This window comes from Lepisma saccharinum, chromosome 9 (assembly GCF_977018435.1).
Source record: "Lepisma saccharinum chromosome 9, izLepSacc3.1, whole genome shotgun sequence".
NCBI lineage: Eukaryota > Metazoa > Arthropoda > Insecta > Zygentoma > Lepismatidae > Lepisma > Lepisma saccharinum.
Window position 1 is genome coordinate 73,800,211 of NC_139237.1, and position 21,673 is coordinate 73,821,883.

Genomic DNA, 21,673 nt, shown 5'->3' on the forward strand with positions numbered 1-21,673 from the left:
TTTAGGTGCAAAAAAAATAAATCAAGAAAACCTTAAGTACATTCATGTGTAGATGATGCAAGCAACACATCTAACTACACAGCTATCCGATAGTATACCTTCTTCTTTGTACTGTTAAGCGATAATTATCTTCTAGTTTCTGGCTTTTTACTTTACCCATTATTTTCTCCACAACGGTCACACGCACGCGCCAACCACTGCAAATATAGGTTAGTGAAAGAAAAAGCTGGGGAGGGGGATAAGTGTTGGTAACCCCTTTTCGTAGAATTTCCCTCCAACAAGGCAAAAATTTCACTCGATTTAAGGAAGGTCACATATAATCGTACATTTTTACTTTAATTCACTCACTGCAACCATGTTTTAAGAGCAGAATAGGTGCAAGATTCATGAAGTGCAGAGGGGAGTTTTAAATGCCAATTAGGGGGAATAATATAACACGGAATGGGTTTATATGGCAATATATAAGGTGCGAGACTCCAAATGGAAGCGCCCAACGTTATTTTTTTGTAGGTACAACACCCAAAGGTCCGTGCTCTACATTCCTTGTATCGGAAAGTTAACCAATGATTGAATTAAGGGTAACACTTTACTATAGGGGTGACGGATTTCTTACTTATAACAGGAGAAAGTACTTACGCAAATCATTTTTTGTAGCATTGTGGAAGTTCGTGAATGTAGTTTTGATCCATTTTAATGGGAATGCATGTTGTTTTCTGCGAAAATCTCTGTCCGACACGCTGTTTCTGCTGTCGCCATTTGCTTTCTGCACGAGAGCACAATGTTTCGTGTGTTAGATGACGTAAACCCCGTAGTCAATGTTTCAAACTCGTCGTGTTTTCACTATAACATGACGTGTCTAGTATTTTTTTTTAACTATGCTTGCCTAACCTAACCTAACCTTACAAAAAATGGTTTTTGGGGCTAACGTGAATATTTTTTTGGGGCTAACGTCAATGGTTTCTGGGACTAACGTGAATGGTTTGTGGGGCTAACGTGAATGGTTTGTGAGACTAACGTCAATGGTTTGCGATGTATTAGCATAATTTCAAATCCGGGCACGAAAGTAGGTATTTTCCGGTGAACAAGTTTCCAACACTGCATAAATCGACAAAACACTCGCACAACGCGCGATGAATCAGTACGCTATCGCCATAAGGTGTGTTACAGAATGGAAATAACGAGTAATAGTAAGTACTCGTAAATGTAAGAAATAGACATTATTTTAGTTAGAAATTCATTATTTCACCTAAAGAAATGTTCCGCAATGCAGAATAGTACGTTAGCAATGTCAAAAAGTGCGAAATAAATGATTTATAATTGTCACCCCTATAGTAAAGTAGTACCGAATTAAGTGTGTCTAATGTCCTATGGTCGAACTATACAATACCAAAGAGGTTGTACGTACCTCGAGTTTCCTCATCTCCAGGCAAATGTTGAGGAGCTCCTTCGTTCCTTGAACGTTGCACTGGAAGGCCGTTCTGATTTTTTCGTTAAACGAAACGGTGGCCGCCGAGTGAAAGACGACGCTGACGTTGTCCACGATCAGGTTTCTGGAGTCTTCTTCGAGTCCCAGTCCCGGGTTGCAACAGTCACCCTGCACAGGGACGATCTTCCTGGCAAAGTCAGGGCTATTCTGCTTCAGTTTTTCGAAAAGCTAGCGCCGGAAAGAGAGAAAATGATTGATTGATTGAATTATATTATTTTATGTCGCTTTTAGGCAACTTTTGGCTAACCGACACTAAGGCACTTTTGACGATGAGGTTGAGTGATGATCAGACCTTGGATTTTGGTTTTTTAACTTATTTTTTCCTTTGCAGATAAATAAGAAATTACAAGTTACGTCAGCGTTTCATTAACTGATGAAGTTGTATATTGCCTAAAATATCTGATTTTGCTCGTTAGAACTTATTTTAGGTTTAAGGATCTAAATCAAACCTTTATTTTTAGGTCTTTATACGTACATTTTTAACCCTTAACCACAGTCGTGAACATTTTGGGCACTAACACAGTCGTGCGGTCCACAGGACCTCTATGAAAAAAAGGAATTTAAATATATCAAGACATATTTTAAATGATGTGAATTTAATCATGTCTTATGCTTTGTTATTCACTGAACACAATTAACTTCCCTAAAAAAAAATTGTTTATATTGTGAGTTTAAGCAAAACAAATACACCAATCCAAAATATCTCTTAACCGAGTATTTACACACAGCTGATCAACGTGAATTTAGTCTTTAGTTATTGTTTAACATTAATTCTTCAAAACCACGGGTGCCTCTATTCAGTATATGCCACAAATAAAAAATCTGCACTTCTCTTGTCTATTGATCGTAATAAATCATTGGTGATTTTAAAACTCAAACACAGTCGTGACGGCAGTATATAAATAGAACACCACAGAAGCAGATAATGCAGCCTTTCCCTTCACGCTTTCACAGCACACTGAAGTTGAGGAGAGAGAGGTAGCCTCAAGGTCAAAACTACTGGCGTGGAAACAAGCAATAGAAACACTCCGGTCCGTGGGACGTCACAACTGTAGTTGAGGGTTAAAGGTTTTACAGGATTTTTGTAACACAGAGGTATTTGCGCTCTTTGGTGATGAAAAAATTCAATGACTAACGTGTTTCAAATATACTTTCTGTCGATTTTCCTGCCTCCAAATCCATGATGTTTTTTCAAAGCTCTAAAGAAAGTAAAATGTCTGCCGCCACTGTTACATGCACAGCCCAAAGCTCAAATTTCTGATCCGTGTGGCTTTGCTCACTTTTACGTCAGTTCGGTGCTTCGTTGAGCGAAGTAACAATTCAGCATTGAAATTTGCACCACTATGTTTCTGTTGAAATACCATTTTCAGCATATAATAATATAATCCTCACAGACAAAAGGCGGAGTTTGACTGTGGCTAATATGGAAAGGAATGTTATACAGGTAAGTGTGCAGCAAATTATACACACGTAATTCATTCTTCATATCAACAAGTATAATTCATTCATTGTTTTCTGCCTAATTGGCAGGTTTTTCACTGTAATCTCCAGCTTTCCCTATTCTCTGCCTTACGCTTCGTATAGCATACGACCCAGTTAATTTAATATCATCCATAAGCTGATATCTCTTTCTTCCACGGACTTTTCCTCCTTCAACCATTCCCTCCAAGGCATCTCTTAGCAGGCAGTTCCTTCTTAGACAATGTCCTAACCAGTTTCTTTTCCTCTTCTTGATGGTCTCCAGTATAGATCTTTTTTCACCAACTCTTTTCAGTACGGCTTCGTTTCTTACCTTGTCCGTCCATTTTACACGCTCCATTTTTCGCCATGTCCACATTTCAAAAGCTTCGAGTCGTTTCTCTTCATTTCTTCTCAACGTCCAGGTTTCTGCACCATATAGTGCTACACTCCACACAAAACATTTCACTAATCTCTTCCTTAGACCTATGTCCATGGGTCCACAAAAAACATTTTTCTTCTATTGAAAGCTTCTTTTGCTATTGCGATTCTCATTTTCACTTCTTGGTTGCAGCTCACATTACAATTATTTGTGAATAATTTTCAAAATAATGCATACAAATGAAAATTTGGTCAGAAAATTAATATTTGGTTGTTATATGCCTATTAAAATTTCTTACGGTTCTTTGGTAATGTTATTTTTAACGACTCTACCTAATCCGTATTTTTTTCAGGAATTTTGAACCATATACAATTTTTTTGGAACCTACTTCAGGATTTCTTGAGCCTAATTTCAGATTTATAGAACCTATTTTAGGATTTTTAGAGCCTATTTTAGGAACCTACGAGCAAACTTTCTAAAACCTAAAAATCCGAGGTATAGTGATGATATTGATGAAGGGACACTTAAGCGCCGCGAGAGGTTAAGATTGAAGCAACTTTTCGCACATATGGACGCTAACGTGCGCGCAGAATATAATTCCGCTGCAATACTGCCGATTTTATCACTGTCTGTGATATGAACAGCTCGGCGGTTGAGGCAAGACTGGCACGGGAGATGCTGAGCACCGTTCTCGCGCGGATTAATACATAAAATCTGCTGCAAACTTAACCTGTCGCGGGGCTTACATGGGCGCACCGAAGTGGGGAGGATTATGGGGGTCAGAACCCCACAATGTACTTTTCCCCACAATGTTATAATGGAATATTTCTCATCCTTGTATCATTTTCAAATAACAGGAATCACTGTTTGGAACGGTACAGCATCATTTTTCAATTCGTTGCATCCTTTTGTGAGACCTTAAATTCATCCCACACAAAAGTTTATGGTTGAGAATAAGAACCATTTCATTTTTTTTTTACGAGAGGCATGTTCTGGTCGACTCATGTTTTTTTTATTTGGTTGAAACGCCTCCCATAGAAAATTCCTTGGTGCGCCTATGGGCACTTAAAAAGAACACTCATGACCAGGTCGGGATTGGAATCCGGGAGCCCTGTAGTCGTAGTGTGCTGTGCTACCATTCCGCCACGATAGAAAATGAAACTGCATATCTCTTTGGAGTACTCAACTTAGGTTATTGTCTTGAGAGACGGCTATGGAATGAGCGTTGGAATCGAGAGGGAGCGAGATCAGTGGGCGAATCCAAATTCTATATTTTCGTAATAGAGAGTGTACAACAGTTTGTGAGCAATGCACTATTTGAAAACGCAAATGCGAATAAAGGACGTGGCCATCCGAAGATAGTTTTCAAACGGAACGGGGAGAATCATGGTAGGTTCTCACATAAGATATATTGTAGTAAGAGTGACGTCGTGCGTTTGACGATCGTGCCTGTCTCCACGGCGCTTCGAACAATGGTCAGACATGGATGTGACATTGTATTTGTCGTATAATACACGTCATCATTCACCATTCATCCTCATCGTCGCGATTGACCCTCAGATGTAGAAAAAACAATGAAATTAACCAAAAGATGTGTCGTGGGATGTTAATCATACATATACGTACTATATGTATATCTGTATGTGTATTTTCATTATTTTGCATTGTTATACCGCCAGAATAGGCAAGGACTTGAAGCCAATCCTCTTTGTTGATTGATTCATTTGATTGATTTGATGTTTTAAGTCCACTTTATGCACAGTAAGGCTAATCGGTACTGGACCTACAGTTTAAAGTGGGATCCGAACTACTATGTGCCTCCACCGGGAATCGAACCCGGGACCCCTTGATTACAAGGCGATGACGCTACCACTGCGTCATCGGGGAGGCCGCAATCCTCTTTGTATCCAGAGTGGAACAGCTACCAAGCTGGTGGTATATTTATAATTATCTAGGCTAATTTTAATGGGTACCTGCGGGCAAACCTGCGGTGGCACGCAAAGGTGTCCGGAGAGTAGTGCTGGTAACATCACCTCCAAAACAATAATGACCGAGATCGAGAATATGTGGAGCCCTACCCCACATCCTTTCTATATGTACCTTCACTGCACGGTGCAAATTGCATGGAGAGCCTTACCTTTATTAGCTATTATCTAGGATAATTATATGATTTGAAGTTACGAAGATTTCAAATATAATTAATTGAATATCGTTTTCATTTTTCTGCAGATACTTCAGATAAATGAATTGCCTTTGTAAATATTATAAAGGAAGGGACAGCAACATCAAGTACGTCTAGAAACAATGCAAACAAGAAAAAACATCCCCCTCCCCTTTTCCCAGTTTTGGAATCTAATCGCCGCCACTGCATGAAAGCAATTACTCTGTAGCTCCATTCAATTTGCTTGCTTCAATCCACAGCAAGTAAGAACTGCAGGTTGAACAACAAACGCTTTATTGTTAGAATGCCTGAAGTAACGTTGTCATCTGTCCATTGCATAGTTCCATGACGGTACTTGCTACATGTAAGATTCGGAAGATGATAATATCTTACCCAGAGTAAAGGTGGTGTGATGAGAATCACGCCCCTACCGCCTTTACCCAAGCACCCATGATGAGAGGCTGATTAAGCATTAGTTCCAGAGCTACAGCCTGCGGGAATCGCACCCAGGACTCACGTTTGACAATCAGGCGAGTAGAAAGCTCAATGCACTTTATATGTAGTTCCAAACTCTTCCTGTCCCTCCCATCTCAATACTTTGCCCCAGATAATAATTGCCTTGGTTGATCGATTTGGTGTTTTAAGTCCACTTTATGTACTGGACCTACAGTTTAAAGTGGTATCCGAACCACTATGTGCCTCCACCGGGTATCGAACGCTGAACCTCTTGATTGCAAGGCGAGAACGCTACCGGTGGCTGTGCGATATTTCAATATCGAATCAATATTTCTAAAATATCGAAACGTCGATATCGATATTCGATATCCATATTCGATATCGATATTGTTGACGTATGATGGTGTTGCATTCCTTACGTAGCCGGCCCCGGGGGCATAATGGTTAGCCTATCACGCTACGACGCCAGGGGTCCCGGGTTCGAATCCATTCATGAATTTCATCACATCCTCGTTCATCCCCAATCCCCATCTTTGCAAAATTAGCCAAAAGTGGCACAAAAGGCGAAGCAAAATAAAGCAAGGCAATCAATCAAAATCAATCAAGCATTCCTCTCGTAGAGTTAAGTCAAGAAGAATGATATGAAGATAGCAAGTAATGCGCTCACGCCGCGGGGGCAGAACTTACGAGGAGAATGATGAGAGATTGACTCTGATTAACATAGAAAGCAAATACGTGCAACAACCAATAAAAATAACAAGGTTCCTGCTTTATAGAATTTGCTAGTTACCCTTGTGTGCCCAAGGGATGGTATCGATACGATACGAGACAATGCTTTGCAAAGACACTGTCTCAAGCTGTAAATGATTGTCTCGTTCTCGGTCTCGCATCGATATACAGCATATGCACAGCACAAAATAATTTGTAATAACATTCTTGATTGATGCATAGTTTTGTCGCTACGACCAGGGACAGCTCCAGAAGAGGGCAGGGACGAAACTTCAAATTGAAAGATATAGATGTGTCGGTATTGTCGACCATGTCGATATGGGTATTGTCCGGATCATCGATATCGGTATCGTCGATATCGATATTATCGATATCACCGTCGATATTTTTGATATTCGATATATCGACTCGATATCGATATTTAATCGATCTCGAACTTTCATATCGAAAATTCGATATCGAACAGCCGGCTGCGCCATCGGGAGGCTTCGACTTTGTCTTAGGGTATGTATGAACTTGATATGTAACTAATCCAAAATATTGAGACTGGCGTGCTACAAAGCGACAGATCCCAAGTTCGAACCGTAGTCATGCACGGATGTATTTGTCCCATCACGAACAGCATCCGTTCATCAATCATCGCCGCGATTAAACTAAGATTTAGAAAAGCGACCCAAAGCAACCAATAAAAGAAAAGAGATAAACAATCAGAAAAAGAAATCATACAGATTAATGTCTACAATGATTGTACTTCTAGTAGGTATTAAGCCACCTCCCAGATAGCGTAGTTGGAACGTCTTAACTAAGGGGTTCCTGCGTTCTATATCCGGTGGAGGCACATTGTACAGTGGTTCGGATCCCACTTTAAACTGTAGGTCCAGTCCCGATTAACCTATCTGTGCATAAAGTGAACTTAAAACATCAATTCTGGTAAGACCCTTAAGATGATCGAATATGTGGTACAACTGTTTTTCTATATTTTTTTCAGTCTTCAAATCAACGATGTTTTAAAATACAGAATCATTTTTATGTTGATTAATATTTTATCCATCTCAAACAAGGACTATATTCGATAATAAGATGCAAATTTTATTTGTAAAGTTTTTGGAATTTGAAAACTGTATGAAGTAAATGGTTATACTTTGAATTAAGTTGTGGAGTATAAATACATCAATTACTGATCTGGTTAATGCATTTTTTACTCTTTTTAAAGACCTAAATTATTTGCACTCATTTATTCTTTTGGATTTTTAATTATCTTAAAATTATTTATTTTAACGATTATTATAAATACAAGGCTTCTTTAGCATTTGTCCACAATTTCCAACGAAAAGGGGGGGAGGGTCGCCGCATAGGTTTCACCCCCTCCCCCCGGCCATTCTTCACGACGCCTAACTTTTAGAATACTTGTGGGAAACCTGACTGCTAGAGACCTGTAGGTGAAGAAGGGGTGGAAATGAAATAGGCTAGGATCAAGAAGGAGAAACGTATTTATGAGGGGGTCCAGGATGTCTGGAACCCCCGAGAAACATACCATGTCCAAAATAAAATAAGCGAAATACTTGTTTACTGCTGTGGATACGAAGTTGCTTTATATTCATATAACTTACATTTCGTTGACAGTGCCTGCGAAAATGTATGCGTACCACTACTAACAACAATACGCATAAAAATAATGATCAGGCACTTTTCTTCTCATCAGCTGGACATGACAATCTTTCTCGGTATTCAATAAACAGAACATTTAATTTATTTCACAGAACAGCTGATTTTATACAAATTTGATCTCAGCTTGACATAAGCTAGATACTGAATAAGTGCTGTTAAAGCTCTATTTCATATTTTTTACCCGTTCATGTAATAACAATAATAATAATTATTAGAAATTCACCTATTGTATTATTATTAGCTATTATAAATATGTGTGGACACCAAATACAGTCTTTGGTGTTGCTTCGAACCCTTCTCGAAATAAAAGTTCAAGACCGCGACCTCAGTATTCAGTAATAAGAACTTTAAGAACTGTTCTTGAAATAGTGGCGCACTTTATCCAATGAATAACCTAACGAACCATATAATCGATATATCATACTGTTATAATATCAATTGTAACAGCTTCAAGCCGACAACGTATATAGACGTTCAAAAATACTTAACATACTATATGTTTATAATAGCTTCCTAACTTAATCTCAAATAAATAAATAAAAAATCACTTGTACTTGGGTGGTTTATAACTCGAATAAAATTAACCAAGTATATAAAAAAAATGTTCTTGCATCTTATTACCAGCTCCCCCGCAAACTTACGAGCAAAATATTTGGCCACGTGAAACGTTCCCCTTCTCCAAGAAAGAATCCTGGCTGTGCCACTGCGTTGAAGTTAAAGAATTCCAGTTTCTTCCTCTGAGATTCTGACTATCCTCATTTAGCTACTGCACTGATACATAAGTCGATAACCAAAAATGAAAAAGCAGAGTGTTGAAGGTAAATTTCTTACACAACTGCGGGGGGGGGGAGGTAGCTTACTGTTGTATATACGCCCCCCTCTGGCCTCATCAGTGGTATATACATCATAATATTCTCGATATTTTTTTTCCACTAACGGGGTCTCCAATATTTTACATTCGAGAAATGGGGGGGGGGGCACAGAAAACTGCGTTACGCCACTGACTACAATGTAGTGAATACTCTGTAAATTGATAAGTTTTGAAGCATATTGATTTATGGAACCTACAAAATTATTAATCTTAACGTACTAAAGTAAACATTGTATATTCATTATCGAATGGGAGTTTTAAGTTTTCTATGTTAAATTCATTTTGCGCTCAACTGTCATGTATGTACAACAATGGATCACAACACAAATGTAATACATATAACATTCATAGCTTTTAATAACAGGCGTAATGAAAAGTTATTGTGTTTTTTATAGTCATATTAATCATTATATTTTAACATTTGTGACAACTTCTGTTTTCTTTGACTCCTGTGAATGAAAGTAACAAATGAAAACACGTTCTTTCTACGGACTAATTTTCCAAAAGCTTACCGTATACAATTTTGAAAGCACCCATCAAAATTTGTAAAGTTCATATCTTTATGTTCAAAGCTGACGAACATAAAGGTTACTTTCCGAATTTTAGAAATAAGTTTCGAAGGTTGTTGGTAGATTTGAATTTCGACACATCACCACGTTATGAAGTTCGCGTCTTTCAGTTAACTTGTTCATTTACTGCGACAGGGTATGAAAAGAAAGGATTGCCTTAGTAATCTATTAATATTTTAATAATATAAATATGGAAGCTGGCCGACATAAATGAACATGGACAATATATGGATCATTCTTCACTTGAAGATGATGCGATATTATTTTATTTTTTATTTATTTTATTAATTTTAAACAACTTTTACAATTATAGAAACCCATAATTAAAATTATTATTAAATATTAATGATTCATTAATTTTATTTATTTATTTACTTATTTCGTTAATACTAAAGTTCAAATCACCAACTTGAGACCTTCTGTAAACAAAACCACGTGCATGCAGAAAGCATTGAAAACTCATAGAAGTAAAATAATCAACACGAAAATCCAGCGTTGTTACAGGATTCATTACGTAAGGTAAAATAACGGCCAATTTGTAGTATGGGATACGCTGCCGCAAATGACGTCTCACTTAAAACCCAATGTTCTTTCTTTTGTACTTATTGTTTCACCTTTATGGTTAACTCTTTGTACCAGTAATCATTTCCCGTAAATTTGGCTTCTTTCTTGCATGCGAATTGAATATATTTTACTTGCATTTTTTTAGACAAAATGACATGACATGATATTTCTAAGGTTTGATATAGATAGGAGTGTATTTGAAATTTGTTTGTAGATTTTATGTAAATTGTATCTTATGTAAATAAAATATATAATGGTCATTAACAGCCAAATGCAATGCTGTAAGTCCAATAAATATATTGATGATGATGATCAAAACAAGACAAAGAAAGTTCGTAAATTTATTGCGGTTGGAAACTTTGACAAGCATCCTAATAACGATTTTTGTTCCGTCGAATATAGTGCACTTCGTAAAATAACTTAGTGACATGGCAAGGCAAGATAAGTGTGAACATTTTGTAGGAATATTCATTGCAACTTTCAATGAGCTTAGAGATTTGTGTACATAATGATATTTTATAACATTGGTTATTTTATAAAAATAATCAATCATGTGAACAGCAAGGAAGTAGTGCCACTTAACATGGCGAGTTCTATGCGTGCGGGAAGGTCTCCGTGTTCAGTGATACATCAAATCGGTGAGACGGTTTGTTTACAGAAGGTCTCAGGGTTGGTGATTTACACTTTAGGTCTATTGAATACAGTTTATAGTGCGATAACAACAATGGCAAATATAAAAAAATAACATTAAAATACATTGAAGCAAACATAATATAAAGCAACAATTCATCGTTATAAAGCTTCCATACGCTTGATAAGTGTAAAGTTTCTTTATAGATGTAAGTCGAGTTGGATGTATTGATGATTTTATTTTACTTCACATTTCTGCCACTTTGGGCTAATTGCGAAGATGAAGAAGAATTGTGAAAAGATTAAATGGATGAATGGATAGCACACCACATGTCCCACAGAGTATTATACTGCCTGTGAGTACAGACGCCAGAGCCTCGTTGGCCTATAATACTGCAGTTACAGGGGTGCACTATGTTCGAAGGTCACGCCTTACAACCCATCCAAGTCAAGATAATCACCTAATGGTAGTGGCGTGCCCAAGGAGGTTGATGGCTCATTATTCCTAAAAAGAACGTCCAAGGCAGAAAAATATGACAAAATAAAGAGCAAGCACGTGCGTGCAAGGGAACCAATCGAAGAACAAGAATGATTTCCCATAAGTACACATAAAAATATGTTTACCTCGGTGTTCAGAAACTGTTGTAGCCGCTCTTGAATGCTTTTTCCTTTGTTCGGCCTCAGGAGGAGATACAGTTTGTCTATCCCCGGGCAACACCTAAGGAGCTTCTCCACCAGGACCCCACCGAGGAAGCCCAGGGCCCCTGTTACGAGGACGCTCTTGCCCTCATAAAACTGGGCTATCTTGCTCTGTTCCTCTTGGATGAAATCCTGCGTCATCTTGTCCAAGTCGATGTTGACTCAGCTGAAAATAAACACAAGCACAGTGGTGTATCAGCGTTTTTTCCCTCTGAGACAATTATGTTAAAGTATAGGGAGACGCAAAAGTCAGGTTACAGGTTGTGGTGAATGGCCACCACGGTCGACAGATTTAACACGCCAGGATACGTAAAGGCTATCGTGTGCTCTGAAAACATCAATAGCCTCGACCGCCTGAAAGAAAGGATCGCATGCGTGATCTCCCGAATCCCCCCCCCCCCAAACACACACACTAGCAGACGTCCTATGAAACTGGGAGCGTCGAATTGAAGTATTCATTCAAGCAAATGGTACGCGTATTGAACATGTACACCCAACGGCGAAAGAAACGGTAGGCGAATTGTCCACCACCATTTTCATTCACAATGTGATGACAAGGAATTGAAATATTGTCGTCAATGAGCAGAACCAACATAGTTTCATTCCTTAAAACAACACAGGATGTAGAATGAAAGAGTAATGAAAATAGCGGTGGACAATTTGCCTACCATTATCTTTGCCGTTGACTGTACAATATTGATCATGTGTATGTTTGTATGCACATATTTGTTTTACCATGTAACCCGACTTTTGTTTAACCCTGTACAGCCTATCCTGTAAGCAATGTGCGAATTAAGAAGGGGATTCCGGGTATGCCCCCCCCACAAATATTTTATCCCCGGCAAAATAATATTATTTTTATGTTTTTTTACCCCTCAAAGAAAATGAAATAGCACATAGTATACCGTCTCTTAACTATGAAACTAACAGAAGTGAAAAAAAAATCATTCATGTCCATTAATGGTCCAGTCACCAAAGATTTCCATGGCGAAAATTATTCAGCCTTCTGGATTACAGATGGACACCATTCTGCAACTGACAAACCTCACCGAACCGGTACAACAGCAGGCTGTTTTCCACTTAAGTATTCATGGCACAGTGTTGATATTTTACATGCTGAGCTAGTACGTTTAAATTCTAAGAAAATCAAAATGTTTTAAAGTTATGTGTAAATGTTATGAATAAGATTTAATGACCTAGGTTAGAGACCAATGTTCTAACTGTTCATCGCTAGATCGTTACGATTTGCCGAAAGATAAACCAAGGCGTTAAGATCAACACAAAATAAGACAAATTTTTCGCTTCCCCAAAATGTAAGTCGTAAATCTGTCACAGTCGTAAACCGTCTGTTGGCTCAATTCGCCAACGCCCTTGCTCTTGACAAGTCGATTTACCTCACGCTGTGGTATCTTCACCTTGGCATTGTGTCTGGTGTTTGCAAGTTCGTTTCACGGATTGCAACAAAATGGTCAGGAAGGCTTAGTCTTTGCAGAGTTCATTGTCGTTTCATAACATTTCCACTCATTGTTTATGTGCGGTTAAGAAAGATGACGCCAATTCAATATATGGTGGCCTTTACAGAGAATATTAATAAAACATTAAAACGCCGTCCAAGGCAAACTTTCATAGTATAAAAAAAATACATAAAGACGTAACGTTTCCACGCTCTAACAGGGTCTCCTTCAGACGAATATTCTCAATAAATTGTGACCCAGTACAGGGTCCATACACAAAAGAACACGAAGGCACCAGTCCTTATTTATTTATTTACTCAGAGTTTCAGATACAGTCTTATTTGGCCATTTTACACTGAAACAACATAAAGTAGAAACAAATAATAACAAAAGATAAAAAACAATAACAAGATGGGATAGATTTCCATGTTCTTCGTCAGTAATATACAAAAGTTACGTTCTGGAAGGAATATATCTACATTCAGGGGAAGTTTGTTGTAGATTTCTGGGAGCCTGTAAAACAAGGAGCGTTGTAGAAGGGATAGCCTAGTGGTTGGGTTGTGGAAGAGTTGCAGGTTGCGCGTTAGCTTTTGGGGTACCCTAAGTGAGAATTCACTGATTAGGAGATCTGTTCTGATTTTGCCATTTATTATTTTGTATAAAAATTTCATGTCAGCTAGATCACGACGAAAGGATGGAGTGTGAATATTCAGAGCAGCCATGGTGTCTGATTTGGATACATGTCGAAAGGAAGGTATTCTATGGCGAACAATTGCAAGAAAGAAACTGAGAACAGAATCTATTCTGGTGAGATTGGTTTTTGAGGCCATTGCCCAAATTGGGGAACAGTATTCAAGGATGGGCGAGATGAAAGATTTAAAGAATAAAGCAAGAGATGATGGGTTTTGAATTTCGCTAAATCTGTATAGAAGACCGAGAAGGCGCATGGCTTTTTTAGTGGTAGCAATAATATGATAATTAAAAGTGAGTTTTTCATCCATGATAATACCTAGGTCCTTTTGGGTGGAAACGTTTTGGATTGGTTTGTTTTCAATAGTATAAGTAGACACCACTTTGTTCTTTTTTAGGGAATAAGTAAGGAAAGAGCATTTCTGAGGGTTTAGTTCTAAATTCCACTGACGACACCACTTAACAAGTTCTGTGAGAGCATTTTGAAGAATCATCATGTCATGATGCGATGAGATCTCCTTAAAGAGTTTACAATCATCCGCAAACAAAAGTATATTGATAGGGAGGGAGGACAGTTTTTCAGAGAGGTCATCCATGTACAGAAGGAATAGGAGCGGCCCTAAGACACTCCCCTGGGGAACTCCAGACAAAACGGGAAGAAAGTTAGAAGAGGTACCTGAAAGAACAACACGTTGTTCACGCTCATGGAGGTAGTCCTGGAGTAAAGAGAGAAATTTGCCATGGATGTTAAATCTGGATGATAATTTATGAAGGAGAAATTTATGATTAATTTTGTCAAAGGCTTTCGAAATGTCCAAATATATAGTGTCAAGTTGGGAGTTATTATCAATAGCTCTGGCAGCATGCGAAAGTAAGACGGAAAGATTTGTTAGGCAAGAGCTGCCTGGAAGAAAACCATGTTGTGCTGTGTTGATATATGGTGACGTAAACTGAAGTAACCTGCTTTTGATGATTTTTTCACAAATAATTGATAGTGGCGATAGAAGCGAGATTGGTCTATAGGATTTTACACATTTTTTATCTCCAGTTTTGTGAATGGGCACAATGTTGGCCCGTTTGAAGTTTTTAGGAAACACACCCTTAGAGAAACATTTGTTGAGTAAGGCAGACAGAGGTAGAGCCAAGGAGTTGGCAGTTTTACGTAGGAATATTGTGGGGATTTCATCTGGACCTAGGGACCGGTGGAGGGGCAATGAAGCGAGAAGGTATTTTACTTCCTCGGGGGATGTTTTGATTGAAGATAGTGTGTGAGGACAGACAGCATTTAAGTGGGGGAGAGGGTCGGAAAGTGAGGGAGGTGAGAAGTTCTGATGAAAAAAAAACATTAAAAAGTTCGGATCTTTCTTCTCCAATAGCAATATCAGTATTATGAACAATTTCTTTAGGTATAACTGGGCTTTGTTTTCTTGAATTTAGTAAAGTGAAGAATCTCTTAGGGTTTGTAGTACATTCGGTTGTTATGTTATTTATATGTTCACTATATTTTTTTCTGAGTAGGTATTTTGAATGACGTCTGATGTCACAATAGGTACCGTGAGTGTGAACATTAGGGTGCTGCTTCCATAGGTACCAAGCCTGTTTTTTATTTTTTAACACAAAGAGAACTTCTCTGTCGAACCAGACGGGGTATTTGGTAGATCTCGGTCTCGCAGTGGGCACGAAGTCCTTTATCGTGGCATGCAGAATTTCGACAAAGTTCTCAACGGCTTCGTTCACTTCCTCTTCCATCAGCAAAAACCAAGGGTAGACATTGAGCGCCCGCTGGATGGCATGCCATGGTCCATGGAGCTTTTCGCCATAGGTGGTGGGGGCGTTGGTTCTGCTTGACGGATTCCTTGTCTTTCTTCGTGGTAGGCAGGTGCATTGTGACGTCGAGTGAGTCATGGTCGGAGGTTAGAAGATTTTTTCCTGTAGTTACCTGCATATTAGGCAGGGTTGCCAGTACATAGTCAAGGTTACTGTCACCACGTGTTTTATGCAAGTTGAACTGGTTTAACCCTATTCCGTGAATGAACGTATCAATAAACCACTGATCATTTTGGCAGTTTATAGTTCCCGTATTTGGGCTTTCCCAATTGATGGACAGGTTGAAATCACCAAATAGCATAATATCACCACTTGTCATTGCTGCTAATACCGAATCCCTGCAGGCTTCTAGGATGGAAATAGGAGAGTTCTTATGTGGGCGATAATACGATCCAATTAGAAGTTTTTTGTTTTTTTTTTTAAATTGAGTTCTATCCAAATAATTTCACAGTCTTTGATTAGGTCTCTTCGTATTTTACAATTCCATTTAACATTAACGCAGATCATCACTCCTCCACCACGACGACTTGCACGGTCATTTCTAAATACATTGAAATGCTTTAAAAATGGTAATTCACTATCCATCACCGTGTCATTTAGCCAAGTTTCGGTGAAAACTAAGCAGTCATATTGCAGTAGCTCGCTTAAGTGAATGTCACAGTCAGAAAGTTTGTTTTTTAAACTTTGCACGTTCTGGTAATACACGGAAAAAACAGTATCATTTCCTTGGGAGGGTCCCGGGTTGACATGGATGTCACCACACAAGAGCACGAGGCACAAGAGGTGAAAGTAACCGAGAGTGGATCGCTTACCTCGCGGTCGTTGGTCCTCGGACGTCCGTAGTCCCATCATGGCTGCGCTCAGGCCAGAAGAAGTTCCAGCGGCCGGAAAAAGAAAGTTCCTATATCCTATTTTCCACGTCTCCAATAATGAGCCACTATTGACCATAGTTACATTAGAGTTCTGATTCACACGTACGTGGTATTGAAAAACACAAATGAAGCACAACACCAAGAAAATAAAACCACAATTTGCAGAGCGAAGAAACACGCTCCCAGTACTATCCGCCATATTTCAGCATTTTAATGTTTTATTAACATGGAAACAAGGCTTAACAGTTAATTACAATAGGTGAATGCTTCATTACAACTGTCGGAAAATCCACGACACGCCCTACAGTGACGTGTGCCGGAACTTCGTAGAAAACAATTAACGAATACGTTTATGCATATATTAGCGACCCACACGCGTTGCATTACGTTTGTTTATGAGATGTTAACAAACGTCGGATAGAAAGTCAATAATGCAAAACAAAATCAGCAAATTCAAACCACGTTGTCAAGATAGAACGAATAGGTAGCACATAATTGCCATGTATTAGTTTATAAGAGAAATTAACATTCATATCAATAATAACTAAGAATTAACTTAATACAATAAGCATAAACACATCGACAAACCTCTAAAGTCTAAAGAGCGCAACATTACTCGCTTAGCTTGATGCTTGATAGCATAGTAGGAAAGTGGTGCCTTGTAATCAAGAAATCCCAGATAGTTGCACACAGAGCTTCGAATTCCACTTTAAACTGTAAGTCCAGTCCCGACTACCCTTTCTCTTCATCAAGTGAACATAAAACAGCACTTAAAATAAGAATAATACTCATGCTCATTAGTCCACTTACACAGCTATTTACTGAACGCTACCATATCGAGATGTATAACACGTACAGTGTCATCTGTTGGTGATTTTTATTAATGATGTATAGGCATTTTATTGTTTCTAGGTACATTTCCTCCCTTAAGGATGTGAATCCCTTTATATTTAATGCTTTTCCGTGTCGTAAGAGGAACACAGCTCTAAAGTTTTAGGTCTCTGTTAAAGGTTTTTGGGCTGTGAGTTATATATTAAGATTGTAAATATCGGAATGATCTTGACTGTTTTATTTTATTGTATTTAATTAACAGCGGGCAGGCAATCAAATATTTTGCAATTAGTAGGGACATGATTTTACGCAAATGTGATAACACCGAAAGACGATAATTGTTGCAAAAAATGTTATGTATGTGCAGTAACATATTCTGAACACATTTTTCATCTATTCGAAATCGTGAAATAACGCGATTTGGAATATAATGTGAATTGTAGTACTTTTCGCGAATTTCAACACATTTTGTGCTAGAAACAACGAAAACACAGCGAAAAATTCAACATTCTTGTGTTTTAGGCTTAAAAATTAAATTATCATATTTACGACCGTGCATGTTTTTCAAAATTATATACAAAAGAAAACCATGGTGCATGTTATACATGAAATCACATATAACTTGATTTTTCACCTTCTTTAGGAACAATTTTCATCATCGAGCAAAGTGGCATTTCTCGTGCCAGAAACGTTTTGCGTTACAGAGCGAAGCGGCGCGATTTTGGCGGCGATAAAGTGATTACCTACCGTCACACTGGAGCCATAACATCGGTATTTGTCGCGCGAGAAATAGTGGAAAATAACTTTCACCAAAATCGTTTCCTACATATGAAACGGTCATGAATAGGCGTAGGCCACGTGAACTGCAACTTAAAGCTCTATACTCTGTTCGAGGAATCTCAGAAGCGTCCGAACTAAAACAAGTCTTTGCGCACGTAGTGTCGCGAGAGGGATTGACCAATTAACCAGTGAGAGGGAACGGATTGCATGCAGGGGAAAATGTACTTCGCCCTCTTCTCTGACGTTATGCGCAACCTTGCTCCAGAGATTCCCGGGATTGGGTATAGTTCAAAAGGACAATGAAGGCATAAGGCCTTTTTGAAGGCAACCTTAAAAAATAAATGCAGTTTTTCGTACCGAAGTGACACGCTCAAGCTGCATCGTGTCGCATCGGTCTGTTGGTCGCCCATGCGCAGTGAATGCTCTCTTGTAGACTGGAGGCACCGTGTCGCATGTCACTTGTCGCTTCGGTCTGAAAGCTACCTTACGTAACCGCCAGACCAGAATTTTGCGAGGATAAAGGGAAGCAAAGAGGAGTTAATCTAACGCTCACCGGGACGAGTTTTGATAAAGATATATTTTCGAGAGAGCATCAGATTGCCTTAAGTACTATAATAAGAAGATGCTGCATAAGGAAACGCACTGGATTTGATTTGATTTAGTGTTTTAAGTCCACTTTATGCACAGTAAGGCTAATCGGGACTGGACCTACAGTTTAAAGTGGGATCCGAACCACTATGTGCCTCCACCGGTTATCGAACCCGGGACCCCTTGATTACAAGGCGACGACGCTGCCACTGCGCCATCGGGGAGGCCTGGAAACGCACTGGAACGCTACAGCTTGCTTTATTCTGCCAGGAGATCCAGGGCTCAAATTTCACCCTGGATATGGATGCACCTGATTTATATAAAAAAATCATTCTTGAAGTTCATACCAGATTGTAGTAATAATGCGTTGTTTTTCTTGTCATGAGAAAACGAACTATTAAATACACACTTACGGATGGACTTGAATTTCGACAGTGTATGGAACACAAACGAAAGTTATCAAACTTTCAGACTGACTTTGAATCAGAAATAATACGTGCGCGAAACATTTGTTTCGGTTTCATAACAATTCTGAGTGCAAACTATTACCATAACCCGTGTCCAAAGAAACTGACTGGCAATGATGACGTAATTCGCATAATGATGCGGTCTGTTACCTCGTGCCGTCTTGCAGAGACTTTTTGTGTGTGGAAATGATTATGCAATGGGGAATTTACGAATTATAAAAGAAGCATTCCTTTATCCAAGACGATAACCAACAAAAGCTTCGTAAATGAATGTGAAAGGACAACTGAACTGATGGTTAAGCGTTTGTTTCACAGAAGCTTTGTTTCTTGCACAAAGCGAAGTGTCGATTTAACTCGCAATTTTATCTCGGATGCTACAAGAAGTTTGAATAATGAATAATCAAGGTATTTGTGGGAATCTTTTTGACCGAAGAGAGAGTTATTTATGAGATGGAAAGTACAATTTCCATTTCTGACTTTAGACCTTAATATCACTAACCTCTTACATGTTGGCACAGTGAGATCCACTAGTATTGCTCGGCAAAGTGTGTTTTAAGCGATGGATTTTTTATGTATGCTGGTGCAGAAGTTGTCAACAGCTTGTTTCGAGTATACCTTAATTCTTGAAGCTCTTATTGGGTCAAATATAATGCACGAACATGGTGATGGACAATTTGCACGGTAATACTCATGGATCCCACTGCACCACTGAAACATAAAATATTAAATACGATTTGCAAATCGAGTGCAAGCTTCTCAAGTAGTATCGTGATAATTTCTATTGTTTTTAGGTTTGAACTAGCAAACATAATATACTAATTTAACAACTTATACTTGCTTTCAGCTACTAAACATGCATTTGCACGTTATTTTAACATGCGACACTAATTGTGTAAAACAATGGCACAAAACATTGATGGATGATATTCAACTTGACGTCATCACGCAGTGCACTTTGGGAAGAAACAGAATGAAGTCGGGCAAACAGATTCACACGTGTTAAGGAAAGAGTTTGAGAAGCCTTATTACAGCGAGAAATTTGCGATATTTTATACGTACAGTCTTGGACAGTTCTGCGTTGTAACGACCCTATTGAAGAAACACTCAAGCAAGCCATCCATGTCTGACCACCAAGCGCCTTGTGACTAGACAACCCAAACAACATTGTAATTCTGCGGCTTGTATACCAGTCACGGGTATACATTTCTGTAAATTGAGTAGTGATGCTAAAGAGAAATACGAGATGAAGATTGTCGGAAGTAATGTCTCGTGTTCTCGACATGGAATAATACTCGGTCCACGTTATGTTCCATTAATTAATGTTGTTTGGGAACGAACCTGACTGACTGGGTTTATATTTTCACTCCTTGCATTACAGTAAATTCTATATTTTACAATTATATTCATTCTTTGAACGAAGATAATACCTAGAGTAACATCAAACACACGTGCACACCACTCTTCTCACACACATGCACGTGAAAACAAACACACAAAGCTAAGTTTTAACTTCCAAGTGAATGTCCAAATAACAGTAAACGGAGAAGCACGATGTGCGAAACATGGGATATTTCACAGAAAGAATGTGTCTATTGGAGACATGCGTTGTTTCTATTAATAGACAATGAAACAATTATCAGAGAAATTAGATGCATTTGCTTTTCCAGGTGTTGAGGAAGGAAACAGACTGACTGGAAAAAAGAAAACGTAGTGTTATTGATAGTGTGTTGGTTAGCGTGCAGAGCTTTCATCAACGAGGCCTGGGTTCGATCCCCACCATGGGCAAAACATTTTATTATTTTCTATCAGAGAACAAGTATATTATATTGTTTTCTAGGCATTTTGACTAAAGGATACAAATCAAATTTAATATTTTAATCTGTCTTTATTATTCTTCTGATAGGTTCTCTATCACAAGGGATATAGAGATTCTCTATCTTGGTGAAGGATATCTTCTCAATGGTTCGTAGCTACGATTCTCCAGTCCCTTGCATCCTAACTAACTAACTAACTCTCTAGCCTTCTTAAACCCGAAGGTTCATGGCTGCAACAACACAGGCCTTCCATCTTTCCCTATCTTGAGCAAGATCTATATACTCTTTTCCATCCCTACCGATTTCCCTTAGGTCCATCTCAACGTTGTCCCTCCATCTTCGTCTTGGCCTTCCTACAGGTCTCTTACCATCAGGTTTCCCAACAAGAATCCTGTAAACTCCTCTTTCCTCTCCCATTCGTGCCACATGGCCTGCCCACCTAAGTCTTCTTGATTTAATTATTCTAATCATATCTGGACATGAATACAAATTATGTAGTTCTAAATTATGTAACCTTCTCCACTCACCTGTCTCCTCATCCCTTTTAGGTCCAAAGATTTTCCTAAGGATCTTATTTTCAAATACTCTCAATTTATGTTCCTCTTTCAATGTAAGGGACCAAGTTTCACATCCATATAATACTACAGGCAAAATTACTGTTTTGTATATTTTAACTT

At 38.6% G+C, this 21,673-nt stretch overlaps 1 protein-coding gene across 1 annotated transcript in view; it reads right to left on the reverse strand.

Annotated features, from left to right (window-relative positions):
- LOC145992144 (putative fatty acyl-CoA reductase CG5065) overlaps nt 1–21,673 on the reverse strand; it is a 72,517-nt gene that overhangs the window by 13,632 nt on the left and 37,212 nt on the right. The window contains exons 2-3 of the mRNA XM_083128413.1: nt 11,599–11,839; nt 1,406–1,654 (exon numbers count right to left, since the gene is read on the reverse strand). Coding sequence (XP_082984539.1) covers nt 1,406–1,654; nt 11,599–11,814 — 465 coding nt within the window. The 5' untranslated portion in view covers nt 11,815–11,839. The remainder of the gene's footprint in view (nt 1–1,405; nt 1,655–11,598; nt 11,840–21,673) is intronic.